Here is a 17282-nt window from a genome sequence, read left to right as displayed (position 1 = left end):
GGAGGCAGCTGGGGGTAGGGGAATATCTCTGCTTTGAGCACCATGGCTTCAACTGAATTGTAGTAACAAATCCTATAGGAAGAAAGTACACATATAGACATGTGCAAAGTGACATGCCTAGGGCTTCCCACTGGCAGCAGTCTTACACACCTCCCATCCAGTCTGACAGCCACATGATATAGTCCATGTGGCTTTCCCGCTTTGTGATTTTTAAAATATGCAAGACATGAGAACCAGCAGAAATTGATCTGGACAAAGTTGTGCAAGGTCCCTAGAATAGAAGAGGTGAAACTAAGCCAAAACTATGTTTCTAATATCAAACAATTTGGTACAAAGATCTGTTTATTACCCAACAACGTGACAGTATATATACAGAGACAGTATATATACACAAAGACAGTGTGGAATGTGACATTTACAGGAAATTTCAGTATGCATCATGCACAGATACTATTGCAATGTTATTTGAATAGTTCCAGAATGTTAAGCTGAATAAATATTCCTTGCTTCAAAAAAATCATTTTTACTTTTACATAAAAATATATAATATTGCACTCTTTACAAGGCCAACAATTTTGCATATTGATTTGTAACAAGTGGAAGTCTACTTTATAAAAATAAGCCTTTGTGAGCAACACCTCAAATCAGGGAGCACAAAAAGACCCCCAAACCACAATATTTGTGCGGATTTTTTTTCTCTTACATAAAGCACATCACTTCAACATGAGCTAGGAAACTTTTCAGTCTGTATTTGGACCTTACATTAACATTTGGACAGTGAAAAACATTACTAAATCCGATGCATACAATGCTGCTACAATATATACAGTTTAAAATTCAATTCATACAGTATGTAGCCACTTGCTTAATTGAATGAAAAACAAGCTAATTTGCCATGGCCCATGAGAATATTTCTTAAATTTTTCTAGTTTGAAAAGTTCCTCAAACAGGAAGGTACAAGAATTTCTGAAGACTGTTTGGAATTTTCAAAATTTCTTCGTTGTCTTCCTCACAATTTGACTATTTCATATACAATGCTGTGAAGGCAGATAAACCCTCACATAAGAGAACATAGCACTTCATCTGTATGGCAAGTGCAGAACATGCCAATGATTAAAAAGTAAAGCAATTTAAAAGAAAAAATGACAGACTTGCAGAGCATTCTTGTTTTGCCATTCACATAAACAGTAGGCACTCATTCATGGTGTCAGGCTTAGAGGTCTTCAAATCCATCAAGTGAAATGCTAATTTTTGATCTGGCCCAAGAACTCAAATGTTAAGCCTTTACGGAGGCTTATTTTTCTCCTCCTCAAAAAAAATAGCACCTAGGAATAGCTAACATATCTGCACAGTGTATCTGTGTAAACTCTTTCAAATCATCTGATGCCTATGAACATTGATTATTCAAGCAGTTAGATTCATTTTACAGTGTATTGAACTTCAATGACACTGGAACAGGAGCACATCTGTGCCTTAACACCTTTTTTAGAGCTCTGCAAGTTAAGCTGTGGGTGTACATAGCTTTTGCAATTCTGTGGCAGAATATATGTTAAGTGTTGCAAAGTTTGGGAGTTAACACCACATTAAAAAGAAAACAAAACCAAAACATGATCTCATTACTTTGTGATGCCATGAGGTGTCTACCCATCACTAAAGACAAATTTTAATGTTGCCTGTTGCAGACTATTATGCTAACAGAAATGACAAAAATTACAAATATAAAGATAACAGAAATTCAACTTCTAGCATTATTATACCATAAGACGGTGCAAAAAGCACCTACTGAGTTCTTTGCTTCTCAAAAAAAGCAATTTTAAGTGGCCTTGGATTTTTTTTAAGTTTTGGGTTGCTTATCCCAGAGTTAAGTATACCACACTGAACAAACCAGATACACGTATGCTGACACTTTAATAGATATTTACAGAACTTAATGCTGCAGATATTTTACAACAGAAAAGAGGGAATAAGCATTATTATTTTTTTTAAATACTTCTGTTCCAGAAGAGATTTAAAAAAATACTATTATGTTTTACATTTCAGCATTTGACTTGTATGTTAGAGCATTTATGAGTCACTTTGCTGGTATTGCAGTATATGACCAGAGCTTCCTGGTGACCTGGATATGCTTCAAGTTTGTGCATGCACATACATAATTATACAACCACCTTAGACTGCTCTTTTTCAAAGATGTGTTCAGTCATTCTAGAGACAAACTACTTCAAAATCCAGTTAAATAAGAAATTCTATAATCTATTTTGGATTTAAAGTGCAGAGACAAGTTAGCAGCAAAATTGTCATCACCCAGCCGCATAGCTGCTAAGGAATGAATAGAACATGGGTAGCTTCAAACGCTGCTGGTCCTTGCGACACCAAGCTATAACGTTTCCATCACTATTAGCTGTGAACAAGTGATGACCATCACAGGAAAATGTCAGGCTGTAAAACAAGAAGAAAATCTATTTTTATATTAGATTTGGCTATTTAAAATGCTGGAAGACATAAAAAGCCCGTAAGAGTAAAGCCAACAAAGATTAGCTCTCAGGGGAGACCTAGTGAGTACATTTACATAGTAATACATTTGTTTATACCCACTTACTCATTTTTATAACCAAAAGGCTGAGCCTACAGCTTTGTACAATGTGCAGTTTAGTACTTATTTTGTTGCACTGTCACAGAAAAGGGTAGGATCAGCAGCAGAATCGTACTCTTTGACTGGGCTGCCCCTTCTACTTCTGAAAGGAAGGCTTTACAGCAACAGAATTCTGTGCCCTCTGAACCTGCTTGCTGACAAAGCCAGAAACCAAAGCCATTGTATTTGATGGTACAGCAGAGGACTTTTGTTCAGACAGGCATTTCTTGAGCTGTAGCAATAGTAAAGCCCTTCAGTCATGCTATGGGTAGTGTTAGAGAGAATGAAGGTCAGCGTCCATTTTCTGTCTCATTTAAACAGGAAACTTTAAATTATTAAATAGCCACTAAGTCCTTATCAACAAGCTTTGTGAAACATGCTTGTTTAAAGGGGGTAACAAAGACAGTAACTGCTATCAGTCAAAGTTTTTCATTTCTAAAAGCCATTGATTAGTGGTTTGGGTTTTAAATGATACTTCAGCAATAGTCAAAACATTTTTTCAGAGTGATTTGTTACTATGCTAACATTAAGACGATAAAATTTTGGCATAACTGTAAGACCTCTGTGCAGATTCCTGTACCACTGGGGACAAAGATTCAGTCTTGTGTGCTCAGAAAACTCTTTGGCATGAGAATAATTCTGCTTACATGAATCATCAAGGGGACTTGGAAAAAAATTGCAATTGTCATGTTCTACCTTATTTCTGGGGGAGACAAAAACCTCTCATCTATTGGAGCCTGACAGTTATGATTTTTACAGATTCTGGGGAAAAAATATTAACCTTCAGAAGAGTAGCTATTGTTCAGTTCTCAAGGGAATCCCGCTTATTTCTATCTGTCATTAGCAGAACTTAGTTATTACTGCCATTACAAATACACTTGTGCTTATTTTGCTTTCATGGATAATCAGCAGGATTGCATTGCTCTTTTTAGATATGGGTGTTTACCTCCTGTTCTCATACCAAATCCATGTTCAACACTCAAAGATATTTTGCTGTGGTTCTGTTTGCTGGTTTTTTCTAAAGAGAAAAATCCACTTAAGATCCTTTTACCTTACAATAGGTTTGGCTGACTTCGAAAACGTTATTTCTCGTACTGGCTTCAAGTCCCATGTACTCCATAGTCTGAAAGAAAGTAATTTTTCTCCACATTTAGTTTTACAAACATTTTGGTGATAAACAGTCTATTTAGCAACTACTAAGATCGGAAACTGAACAACAGCTCATCCACCTTCTTTAAAGCCAAATATCAGCATGATCTTGGGCTACATGCTCTCAAACTGTGAGCCTCAGTTACAGGCATTTTAACAAAAATGTTTTAAATGCTTACCTTACAACTCCATTTTCAAGCCCCCCTGCAATCACGTTGACAGACACTCCTTCAGGTTGGTTAGAGAAAGCAACAGAGCAAATACTTTCCCTGCAGTGTACATGTCCCACGAGATCACCATTAACAGTCCAAAGTCTCAAATCACTACCCCCTCCAACTGCAACAGAACATAGCATAGAAGCATTAAAAATAAATCTAGACCACAGCTAGGTCTATGCAACAGAATATTTAAGTGTTAAAGAATTAAACTTGAAATATCACAAGGTTTAAATGACTTGGAGTGATGTGTTATGCAGTGAACAATTACCTCTTCTTTCCTTTTGTGACAGGGAGCATGCAAACCACCAAGCCATTGCAGTGATTCAGAAGATATCATTTCATGTTTATGGAACATTGTACTTACAAAATGCTATATGAATTTAATGACCAATTTTCATGTACTAACAGAAAAGCAGTAAGAGCTTCCCCGGAATTCATACTATCTACTCTAAACAGCTAGTTCTTGTACCCTGGCTTGCATTTTAAGTAAAATGCTTAGAAGCAGCAAGCACAGTTATCTTACCTGGTTATCTGGGATTATTTGATTCCGTTAAAGAACTAACAACCCAGCTACTGCTCTGTCTTGAAAACAACTGAAACTGTTGTCCCTCACCAATTAAAGATTACAATCTTTTCCAGAAAATAAAACCAAATACCAAACCCAACCAGAAAAAAGCCAACCCAGACCCAAATCCAACCTGATTTGTGAGCTATAGAAATGGAGTTGAAAGTCTCCATATCAGTTTAAAACTTAAATAAATACTAGGTTTCTGAAGCTACCAAATAATTTCCCCTTGTCTTTTAATACCACAGACTTGCACTACTTTGCTTCTTCCCCCGATTTGGAACAGTTTTAGTTTCAGTTCAGCCTATGAAGGACTACAGTGGCTAGAAGATACTGCACTATGCAAGGCCCTTCTTACTCAAGCAAAAGAGAAAGAAGATTGCCCCAAATGAAATGAGAACTGGGTTGATAAGCACCTTCTAACAATATGGATGGACAAAATTAAAGCTCTCTTCTTATTCTGTACCTCCTTGGATCAATGGAGCAATATTCTGGCATTTAGATGGAGCCTATTCCCCACCCAGTCTCAAGATAAACACAATACACACTGGTATCCTTATAGACAGTAAAATGGTGTGAGGACTTGGACTTGGCCCTGCTTTATGGATACTCAGTCTTGTAGCACACAGTCAATCTTCAAGTCAATGAGCACACAATTTACAAGATACTCAAAACCCCACTGCTCAAACCGGTCATAATGACCTCATTGAGATAAAGTACTCTGTAGAACACAAGACAGTACAAAAACCTGGTTTAAAATAAGATGGGGGAGGATCTATGCTTGCTTCTAGGGATACAGAAGCATTTAAAGTGACGTAAGAACAATTATTAGAGTGAATAACAACATTTCAGCCAACTTTGCAGAATTTAGGTCTCCCAGGAATCCACTGAAATTTTAAGTCTTTTAAAGAGATCAAGCTATTAGCTTTTATATCTCTATTTCCTCCAACACCTACCTAATAATTTCTCAATAAATTATGTTGCTATGTAAAAAAAAAAAAAAAAGAGTGCTCCTATTTGACCAAATACATCCTCAGACGATTAATACACACTCAGTAACTAGTTTAATAGCAAGACTCATGATATGTTTGGTCCGTAAGACAGAACAGTTTTCTCCACTGAAAAATATACCTGAATCACAAACTGTTGCAATATCACCAGTCGTTTCACTAGCTGAAACTGCAGTCACAGGACTCTTGTGTCCAGCCAGACTCTGGACATAGCACAGCCTGAAGAAAATAAAGAAAACAAGCCTCAAATTCAGACTCAAACACAGAAACTGTTCTTTGAGGAAAGTATTAAAGAGTTATATTAATTTCAATCAGCATTTTGCATGATGATGGTATTTTTCATATTACAGAATTCCATGGAAAAAAAAAAACAAAACAAACCAGTGTTTGACTTCACATTAAAATATACACAGAATGAACTGAGTTAACTTTAAAAGGGTAAAGATACCCTGAAGCTAGAGAACAGGCATTTAAACTAAAGCCATTGGAAAAGGTTACATGGGTACTTGTACCTGTTCAAATCCCATATGATGCAGGTTCCATCTTTGCTGACACTTATCATTATACTGTATGGTTTGCACACAAACAAGCTTGTTATTTCTGCTGTGTGACCATACAGGTGGACTTGAGACTCCATTTCAATCTCTGAAGGCTGGAAAAGAGCAAGGTAAAACATGAACTCATTTAAAAAAAAAAAAAATGTTTTGGTTGGTTGGGTTTTTTTTGTTATGGGGGGCTGCTGGTTTTGGTTGGTTTGCCCCCTTCCCCCTCGAAAAGGATAAGCCTAGGGACAAGTTTCATTCTTAGATTTCAAAAATTGGTTCCTATTGCTTTTAATGATGTTGTTGATGCTTTAGCATTGTTTACTGCTTTATAATGTGATCGTTAATGTTCAACATTTTGCTTCCAGTGCATTAGTCTAAAACATTTTGATGTGGTCTAATGAATCAAAATGAACAATTGTACTTCTGTCTCAATTACACACCTTGAAATTGGATGATTTGTTTTTTACAAGACTGCCATTTCTACATGACAGCAAAATGACAGTCTCGATATTTTAGCATCCAGAGGAAGCACTTGGAAATTGAAAGAAAACCCAGCTCAGCACTTATTGCTTTGTGTACAGGGAATTATTGGGAATTCCTCAAATTGGTGCCAAGTCCTTCAGTGATACCAAGATGGAAAAATATGCAGGAAGTCAATTTAAATATAGAAACATCCAGATGAAAACTAAGCAGCAAATTTCACACTAAATAATACTTCTTACTCAAGTTATATAATTTTAAATGATTCAGACTTCCTGAAAACTGGGTAAGTTGAAGTAGCTGCTTAATCAGAATACTAATGCTTTAGGACAACTGGCTGTACAGAGATTAGAATAATCTTTGTAAAAGAACAGAGCCTTTTTCTGCTTGTTTCCTCACATTTTTAGATTTTTAGCAGCAACTGTATTAAGGTATAATAAGTTATGAAGTAATTACCTAATGGCTAAAATAACATCCCCTTTTTACTTCCCACTTGCTTTTCGATAACAACCACTATTCAGATGTGGTAAGACATGCAGGTATGCATCTACCTTGAAATAGCAGTTCTTTCTGTTGGCTACCCAAAATGATCGCCTACAGCATTTGAGCGGAGCATTTCAACAATCGCTGACAGTTTTACTCAAACAGACCATTAAAGCATGCTCTCTTTGTTTGCAAGACAGCCCCAATAGTCAGCAAATGGAGGCTAGAGTAGTTTGTACAACCAGAAACCCTTAGCTGAGGTTTTCTTGAAGGTATGACTAATTGTCAAGATAGATCACAGTTTCAAATCAGTACTTCATTGTTTTTTGACCATCTTAAGGGCTAGGAAGAAACAGAGCAACTGAGATACAGAGCAGAGGTGTTTTTGAATTCTGACAGCATGCTTTTGAATTCCCATATTCAATTAACAACATGATCTGTTTTATGTCTATGCATTGAAATTTTAAATGTGAAGCAGGGAGAAATATTCATGTTTCAAGTACCGCATTATAACACACTGTTCACTCTATCACTGAACAGCTGACAAGATGCATACAGAACAGATGCTAGGAAGTGCATTTGCATTCCCTGCAGCCCTGACTTGGGTAACTGAACTCAACAACAGGAGCTACAAAATTGGCATAAGGTCAGTCTGCCTGGGGCATGTAAAACTGTCAGCACTGAGAAATTCAGCAGAGAGTCTCAAAGAGAACATCTGCGCAGCTGAACAAAAATCACTTGTTTGTAGGAAATGCAAGGAAACCCCACTACTGGAGTTTCTTTTTAGCATTGCAGAAGCAAATATATTTCTATTTTAGGACCCCCAAAACCTTTTAACTGGCATTTAAGTCTTGGAACAGGTTATTTACAAATTCACTATTCTGGTGAGCAGTTAAGGTGCCTGACTTCAGATCCAACTGATTGAAACTTGACTTGCTTTAATTCTTTGTGCTTTTCCCAGTCTAAGCAGAATCACAGAATCACAGAATCCCAAGGGTTGGAAGGGACCTAAAAAGATCATCTAGTCCAACCCCCCTGCAAGAGCAGGGTAACCTACAGTACATCACACAGGAACTTGTCCAGGCGGGCCTTGAATATCTCCAGTGTAGGAGACTCCACAACCCCCCTGGGCAACCTGTTCCAGTGCTCTGTCACTCTTACAGTAAAGAAGTTCTTCCTGATGTTAACGTGGAACTTCCTATGTTCCAGTTTACACCCATTGCCCCTTGTCCTATCACTGGATATCACTGAAAAAAGCCTAGCTCCATCATCCTGACACCTACCCTTTACATATTTGTAAACATTGATGAGGTCACCCCTCAGTCTCCTCCAAGCTAAAGAGACCCAGCTCCCTCAGCCTCTCCTCATAAGGGAGATGTTCCACTCCCTTAATCATCTTTGTGGCTCTGCGCTGGTCTCCTTCAAGCAATTCCCTGTCCTTCTTGAACAGAGGGGCCCAGAACTGGACGCAATATTCCAGATGCGGCCTCACCAAGGCTGAGTAGAGGGGGAGGAGAACCTCTCTTGACCTACTAAACCTCTCTTGACCTACTAAGCACCTGCTGTTACTGTCATTTAAAATAGGAGACTGGATAGGCATAGCAGATCATACCAAGATTCCTTCTAGCCCATGCTAATGCAGTGATTCAAGAGCATCAAGGAGTACAATACTATAAATGTGTTTGCCAATACCTGTATCTATCTGCATTAACCTAAATTTGATAATTCAGTATAGTTATTACAGGTAACCCTACAGATACCGAAAAATTACCTCTCAAGAAAGCTGCGAAATCTTTGTTAGTACTATGAAGAGTAGAAGTTACTGCTGGCAAAGTCAGACAGAACTCAAATTTGGTCTGAACCAGAAGATGAATTTCAATTTCTATTCATGTTTTTATACCATGGTTGTTACCACATAGTTTTAGGGTGATCTCTACTAGTATCTCAGTATCTTCCACTAATGCATTAAGTAATGCCAGTTACTCTTCTTCCTTCCCGCCTCACAGCTTTTCCCCTGGGGGAATAGGACAAAGTGAAGAAAAAGGCTTTGTGGTTAATATATATATTGTCTGAGATTTCATCCTGTTTTTTTTATAGTCTGAGTGTCTTCTGCATTTGAAATGTTTACTTTGGGAAAATGCATTCCACGGTTTCAATTAAGGCTTTGAAAAGCTCTCTATCCTTCACAGGAGTTACTCCTAATGTAGCAGACTTCATTGTGCCAGAGTGCTTCAATTCCAAGCCCTAGCCTGAACATAGTTGGAGCTGTATGTGTATTCAGATGATGAAGGCTGTCTAGAGGCTAGCAGTAGGAAAATATCTTAAAAAAAACAAAAACCAAACACTAATAAACATGCTGAGATAAATCTATTTACCAATGTCAAAGAATACTAAACAAGAACTTTAAATCTTCTTAGAAATTAAATTCAGAATAAAAAAAAATTCTAAAATATTTTTAGAAATTTTTCCGAATATAGCAATCCCCTTTTCTCATTTTTCCTGTTTAAAGAAAAGCTGAAGTAGTGAATACAGCTAAATCCTTAAATATAAATCCTATCCAATAGGACTTACCGTATTGCTAGTAAATCTGTTCATATATGCTGTGATGACACCAGATTTACTGCCTGTGAACAGCTGACAACTGTCTGGCACCCAAGCACAACTTGTTACCTTGGAAAAACAAAAAGCCAGAAAAAATGACAACAGAAACTATTCTGACTGGAAAGACATGTAAAATACCTAAGCTAAAGAAATCCAGGAGTTAAAATATACCTGCCCTAGGTCATATTTGTTATTACTTTGGAAACCAAGCAAAGAGGAAAATTCTGTGTAGCCCAGAATTTACAGCTAGAGCAGAGAATCACTGCAGACTTACAGATCTACAATCATATCATCAGCCAAAATCCTTTGTGTAGAATCTCACCAACCACTGGAGCACAGAGATTATGCAGTGCTTCCCAACAATCTTTTAGACAATCTTTTTCAGAGGAATTCTAAGCTATATAGGAGTTCTAATGTGCAGCATCTATAATTTTTTCCTGTATTCATTTTTCTTGACCCAGAGCTTAAGCTTTTATAAGTGCACACACCAATATTCCATAGGAGGTAAGAGCTACAAAGATCAAAGGCATTCAAAAGGTATCTTTACTTAGTACAGGAGCACATTCAGGGATGATACACACTAGAGCAATGAGACACACTCCAAAGCAAAATGAAACATATTAGATAGTGGTGTTTGAATGCTCATCTCCAAGAAAAATGAAAACAAGAAAACTTTCTGCCAGGTCAGGCCACCACTTAAATTACCTGTATTAAATTGCAGAAAAATTTGATTTTTCTTTACCTGATGGAACTGTGAACTCTGTATAAAGTTGACTGGAGGTTCACTTTGCTTGCTTTTCAATCTTAAAATGTTATCAGCATATCCCCAGCTCAGGATAGCTGACCACTGAATATCTGTGCTGTGCATGCTTCTCACACCTGAAGGAAGGCACACATTATTGCATTGCATGTGCAACCAAGAAGTTGATCATTTTTTTAAGTCAACAATAAAAATCTCAGCTCGATGTTTTACCACAAGCTAGAATATAAAAACCCCTGAAGTTACAAAACAAGATGTCTTCTGTTGGGCTGTGGTTTAATCCATAGTGTATTATAAACAGCTTTCAGAAACTAAAAACATTGACTGTTCTCCAAAGAGAGCTTGCAACCAGGACAAAGCTTTTTTGAAGAAATGTTTGAAGAAATGTTCTCCACTGGAAGTGGAGAAAAGGGGAAAAGGCTGACAGTACTTCCCAGACAGAGGATCAATTGTTCATAACTTTATAGAATCATGGAATGGTTTGGGTTGGAAACAAAGATCATCTAGTCCATCCCCTCTGCCATGGGCAGGGACACCTTCCACTAGACCAGGTTGATCAAAGCCCCATCCAACCTCACCTTGAACACTTCCCGCAATGGAAGAGCCACAACTTCTCTGGGCATGCTTTTCCAGTGCCCTCTCCTTCAAGAGGGTTACTTAGTTTTGTTATCAAAAATACCAACTCAGGGGAACCTCTATTGTAGTTTTGAAAATTACAAGTGAAATCCACCCTCCAGGAAACATACCACACACAAGGAAGCTGTTACTGGACTTATAAATCAGTATTTGGAAAAAGTAACTTAATTTGGGAAGTTAACTGGAGAATAAGGGTAGCATTAAATTTAATTTTTTTTTTTTTATGGCTTATTTTCACATGTATTGTACATGTAGAGAATAAGCACAAATTCATACCTTGCTCCTTGCTATATATCATCAAAAGGCAAAACTTGTGGGACAAACCACAGATAGCTTTAGTTGGTAAAGCCTGGAGAGAGCCAAACCTTTCTCCATGTGGTTGGCTAAAGCAGACAACAGGATCTGGAGCACTTGGGGAACCAACATATTCTCCCCACTTCAAGCCTTTTATCCATGGTAATGGACTCTAAACCAAGCACAGATAAAGTTCAAATTAAAAGGTGGTTAAAAGTTTTCAGAAAAACATTATTTCATTAGTAAGGGAGAATTATTCATATCACATTCCTGTAAGAAATGACACAGTTAGGACTGTGCAAGTATTCTAAAAACACTAGAAAGACAAGTATGAAACACTCTAGTGTCATCAGTTGAACTATCAGCTTTAAGGGAGTTCTCTCACTTCTAAAAGGGGTGAGGTAGCAAGCTCGCAGTTTAGGTAGTTAGTGAAAAATTCTGGTTTCTTTAGGTGCAAGGATTCAGTTTCTCACTGGACTTTAGGAAAAACAAGTATTTAAAGTGAAGAAGGTTCAACTTTTTCTTTGTCTGTAGGACAAAGATGGAAGAAAGCACAGTATGTGGTTATCTACTACAGGTTTCCACACAGATTCTAGAATTCACCACTGAAAGTATAAAAATGGTTAAGTGAAATGCTTTACAACACCTGTTTGCTATAACCAAGAAATTCAGATCTTAGTTATATACAAAATATAGATATATACAAAGTGTATCAAAAGTGTGAAAATAATTTTCACTACCACCTTAATTTTGTGTATTTTCTCTATGGTATGATATGGGTAGGAAGTTGCAGTTTTAGGGAGAAAACTCTAAACACAATGGTACAACAATTACAGCATATGAATGATAATTAAGCCATATTGAAATCAAAATGACATACTGGATATATTATTTCTTTAGTGTGTTCTCTGGTTTCTCTGAAAGCAAACTGCACTAGTAATCCCATGGCAGCAGGAAGTTCCCCTTCCATGATAAGCCTGGATCCAGGTCTACTAACATGTGCTGCATGGAATAGCTGGCGAGGTGTTTGCCCATATGTTTTTATCATTGTTTCAAGAGCTCTTCTTTGAACAGGATCCTCAACAGCAGAAACATCCATCCCAAAGTAGGTCTAGAGAGGGGAAAAAATAAAAGGGGAGAGGCAAGAATAAGGTTTATCTTTGAGAAAGATCTCTCAACACATGAACACAAATTTAGAGGCAGACTCTTCACTTGTTTGGTTAAGATTTGGATCAGAAGCCATCCCCCAATGGCAGTGCTGAAGAGCCGCTGAGAACAGTAAGCTTGTTATTACGCATTTGATGGAGGTAACTACCACTTTTAAGATTTACCATGGGAGCTACTCCCATTTGTATTCCATGACTAATTTCTGGCAAAGAGGTTCTCAGACCTTTACCAATCTGTGCAAAACCAGACAGGTTGCTGTCTGAAAAAGAAAAAATTGACAAGGTTTTCTTTATCTTTTTAATTAACATGTTAAAGCTCTGGTTGGGGCTGGGGAAGGAAAAAGAACCTTCATAGTTCAGGCAAATAGAACTTCTGTCTACCTGTCTTTTTCATGCCTCTCTCTGTACCACACTTTTCCTCAGTCACACTGACAAAGACCTTGACTTTTCACTTAAAAAAAACCCAAACCAATAAACACACTCATACAGACTTAATATCTGAGACCTAAGGCAGTAACTAGATCAATACTTAAGCACAAAATAAGGAAGGAAAGCAGCTGGATGGCTACTTGAAAAGAAAAAGGCACCACTGACAAAAACTACTGTTTTATTAGCTCTTCCAGCTATATAGGATAACATCTCAATGCTTTTGAAACCAGGACTGCCTGGTTGAACAAGCCTTGTGATTGTAAGGACTGAAGCTAAACAATACAATCCAAGATATCTGTGTTACGATTACATAGTGAAATTCTGGAATTCTTTACATTTAACAAAGACTTATTTGAAATTAAATTTACTGGAGGGGAAGTGCCCATTAACAAAGGGACAAAGCACAAGATGTATATGAAGGGAAGAACACAAGTAATGAGCTCACGACAAACTGAACTATTTTAATTGTATCATAAGCTGCAGCACTATCTGCCTAAATTAAAAGCTTCTTCTGAGTGATATGGAAGCAGGTAAATGTAGTACCTACATACCACTGCAAACAACTATCCAGAAAGGCTGAACCCCATACCTGATCACCCCTCCACCTACCACAAGGCAAGAAAAGCAAACAAATACACTAAGTCTCACAGCAGTTCCTGGGATCTTATTAGTTCTGCACTGAAATGGTTAAAGCCTTTTCTTATTCAAGGCTTCACAAGCAAGGGATCTTGCTTCATGCTGGATGTTTTCCAAGCAAGTCAGACTGAACTTTCTCCCATTAAGTTGCTGTGTACAATGAGCAAACACACTGCTTAACAAATACTTACTGCAGGATGAAAGACATTAATAGCCTGAACAGAGGCCTTGCCTTTTTGCTTATAACCAAACACCAAGTCAATCCAGTGACAGATTGTCTGGGAAACATGGTCAGACTCTAGGGCCTGACGATGAATCAAGATGAAGAGACGAGGATCATTACGAGCCCAGGGTGGAAGATTGACATGGTTTACTCTGTCACCATTTTGACGTACTCCAAAATCAAAACCTACAAAGAGGGGAGTAATGTTCCAGCATTTTAGTTGACAGTAACTTCAAAAAGGTCTTTATAGGGTTCTATGAAACTTAGCCATCAAGCACAGAGATTGCTGATAAGCAAAGCAGCACCATTAACAAGACACCCCACCTCCCCAAACACATTCAAGCTGTACAAACTCTTTCAAATGGAAAAATCAGACAACAGGAAATGCCTTTGCACTGCTGTCGTAATTATGAAAATACTTCTCCCAAGTCCTACATAACAGCTTTTTTAGCATATCCTGCAAACATGCGCCAGTTTCTCCCATACATCTACTACTTAGCCTATTCAGTCTAGGGATATAAATGTTATCAGTTTCAACCTATAGGGTCAACTGTACAGCTGTTCCAGGAATACAGTTTTGTCATCCTTCAGTATACCTTCTCTGTTAACTAGAAAGTCAGGAAGATAGAAAAATTCTGGGATAAGCTCCTTTACGTCAGTCATTGATTCATATGAAGACAGTCGCCAGGTTGTATTGGTAGAGTGAAAAGTTCTGTCTGGGATGTCGAAACTTTGATCTGTAAAGAAATCCAAACTAAATTTGTTATATCAATGGCAGACAGTATAACAGTTGTACATCTGCAACTTCTTAGTTAACTGCTCTCCAGTTAGCTGAGAACATTTGGACTTCTTCTATCTCTATTACTACGTGTTAGACATAGACTTAAGGTCATCTTTTTATTCCAGATGAAGTTATAAATGTAAGATGTACAGCTTTATGGTCTAGACAGACAATTTCAGAATATCCGTCTACTATGAAAGCATACCAGATTCAGTTTTACTGAACTTAGCTATTTAGGATTGATAAACTTTGCTAAACAGAGTAAGAAATAGCATTCCTGGGTCAGTGGGACAAGGTCCAGAAGTGAAAGGCAAATGCAAGCAAAAGTAACTTTACCTTGATAGGCTAAAAACATTTTAGTAAAAGGTGGCAGCCTAACTAGGAAATGAAGCACAGTTCCACTGTTGGAATAATGAGATCCATAGTGATATGGTTGTACAGGAGGCATAGGATCATCCTCTCGTGCTCCTTTACGGTACTCTTCTTCCAAATACTAGAAAAGTAGTAGAAAAAAAAAAACTAACATAAACCTCCTACTTAGACTGCACTCCAGTAACAGAAATAAGAGCTTGCCTAAGTTGTCTAGGAATAAAACTTGAAACTTTTAAAAGAACATACATTTCAAAGTGATTTGGAATCAAATAAATCATAAGTGTCTAAAGACATTATCACTTTTAGAATCCAGTTCAGTACCAGTCTTAAGCAGATTTAAGTATTTTCTGTTATTTATTACTTTTGCTTTAGTTTTTCCCCTCATTTTCTAACACAGCGGAGTCATTGCAAAGATTTATAAATACTAAATGGAAAAAATATCTGCAAATAATACACTAAACCACGATGATATAGACCTATTTGAAGGTTTGGCTGCAGATGCTTTCACTCCCCAGCATGTTGTCATTTCCTACAGCCTTTAAAACATTCTGAAGAGAAAAAAAAGCAAAGAGCATTGTAATCATATTAGGGCCTGTTAAAATAACAGAGTACATGAGGGAAAACAAGTACTTTCTCTTATCAAATAAAGAACAGACATAAGTTCCACTGAAGTAATTTCAAACAAACAGCAGTAAGTTATCGTTCTGATTTTAGAGATATCTAAATATGTGTGGTCGTATGTAAGAAGATATCAATTTAACCTCAGCAGTATCACATGGAAAGACTAAATTGATTTATGATTTCAGGCAGAGGGACAAACACAGGTTACAAGCATATTATAATATAATAGGTAACACAGGTTACAAGCATATTATGAACAATTCCCAAGCAACACAGCATACTGAAAATGAGAATACCAGAGGCATAAAACACCTTGTGGTTTCTTTTCACCCCATCAGTATATGTTAGAAAAATTAAAGCCTTCATAACATTTCTACACAGGAAAAAGGCAAGAAACATGTTATCCAAATTACCTTGTAAGTATCCACATAACGATCCTCTTTTTCTTTAGACTGCACGGCTATTGGTTTAACCAGATTTCTGTAATAGAAATAGTACTGATATCTTGTCATTTTTATAAATATGTTGATTCACATCATTTAATACTCCATTATTTTTAAAGACACCTTTAATTTAATGTAATGAAAGTGACAAGCAAGATTTAATAGCACTTTACAAGAGTTCAGAAAACAAAAAGGCCACTTTCAGTTAGTGCCGAAGGCAAACTCAGACCCATAGGCTACCCACCATAGCACAGAAACAGGCAAGCAAATGCAAAGTGCCTCTGTCAAATCAGAGGCATCACATAAAGGCAAAGACTTTGTGCACACACATGCTAAATTGGCTTAACAGAAATTCATCAGGGTGGGACAATTCACAATGTGGACAATATGATTTTGTAACTGGCCAAGTAATGTACAATATTATTTCCTTTTCTATTCAACTTTCACTAATTGGCCTGCAAGTCTTCATTCACATCAGTTTAAACATCCGGCTTTTATTTAAATCTGTGGACTATCCATATCCCATTAAGACAGTAAATAAGTCCAAATCATAGCATCATTTGATTATACACACTCATAATACTAAGCATTTTATTTAAATATCTGAGGTGAAGCACTCACTTACTATAACAAGCCCAGAGTTACTACAGATCAGGCTTGCCCCCGAACATTTCCATTTGTATATGTGTGCAGTTTAGTATAATGAAGTTAAAAAGTTATACTGGATGATCAGTTCAACTCTTTGGAAATAACCAGTTCCAAACATTTCATATTACCTATATACTGATGGATCATTTAGGTCCAGCGTTTCATTGATGTAGTCAGAAAGTATAAAAGGAAATACTGGATACTGCATGAGATCATTGAAGGAACGGCCCGCATGTTTGTTTAAATGAGTCAGATATTCAAAGTTAGTAATCTGCCCTGTGCACCACAGGTGGGTCAAAGCAGTAATATTTCCATATTCCAAAAGGTTAGGCAAATTGTTAGTTAAGATGTTGTGGTACACATCATCACGGACCTAGAAGAAAACACCACAGCTTTAATCACATAATTTAAAAAGATTCAAACTATCAAGACTTAGTAAGTTTCTCATTTTACAAATTTCCAGATATATGCCATAATGCACTACTGTTTAGCATTACTAAGATTCTTCCGTGTCTTAGTACATCAGAGATGTTTGACAACATGACTGTGTTTGCTAGCAGTCTAGCTGACCAAAGTTTGTTCAAAGTTATTAG

At 37.1% G+C, this 17282-nt stretch overlaps 1 protein-coding gene across 4 annotated transcripts in view; it reads right to left on the bottom strand.

Annotated features, from left to right (window-relative positions):
• Positions 1 to 324: 324 nt before the first annotated feature.
• LYST (lysosomal trafficking regulator) overlaps positions 325 to 17282 on the bottom strand; it is an 87141-nt gene continuing 70183 nt past the window's right edge. For 3 of the 4 annotated variants that reach the window (XM_065680228.1, XM_065680230.1, XM_065680229.1), the window contains 14 exons: positions 16818 to 17062; positions 16012 to 16078; positions 14942 to 15098; positions 14421 to 14561; positions 13793 to 14010; positions 12251 to 12481; positions 11353 to 11542; positions 10423 to 10559; positions 9651 to 9749; positions 6084 to 6223; positions 5693 to 5790; positions 3958 to 4114; positions 3681 to 3752; positions 325 to 2436 (listed from right to left, as the gene is read on the bottom strand). In XM_065680228.1, the coding sequence (XP_065536300.1) occupies positions 2298 to 2436; positions 3681 to 3752; positions 3958 to 4114; positions 5693 to 5790; positions 6084 to 6223; positions 9651 to 9749; positions 10423 to 10559; positions 11353 to 11542; positions 12251 to 12481; positions 13793 to 14010; positions 14421 to 14561; positions 14942 to 15098; positions 16012 to 16078; positions 16818 to 17062 (2091 nt within the window). In that variant the 3' untranslated portion in view covers positions 325 to 2297. Of the gene's footprint in view, positions 2437 to 3680; positions 3753 to 3957; positions 4115 to 5692; positions 5791 to 6083; positions 6224 to 9650; positions 9750 to 10422; positions 10560 to 11352; positions 11543 to 12250; positions 12482 to 13792; positions 14011 to 14420; positions 14562 to 14941; positions 15099 to 16011; positions 16079 to 16817; positions 17063 to 17282 lie in introns of those variants that run through there. The other variant, XR_010613010.1, reaches the window with a different exon arrangement.

The sequence above is a fragment of the Lathamus discolor genome, chromosome 5 (assembly GCF_037157495.1).
Source record: "Lathamus discolor isolate bLatDis1 chromosome 5, bLatDis1.hap1, whole genome shotgun sequence".
In the NCBI taxonomy this organism is placed as follows: Eukaryota; Metazoa; Chordata; class Aves; order Psittaciformes; family Psittacidae; genus Lathamus; species Lathamus discolor.
Note: the sequence above shows the minus strand (reverse complement) of the source record. Positions and strands in the feature narration are given on the sequence as shown.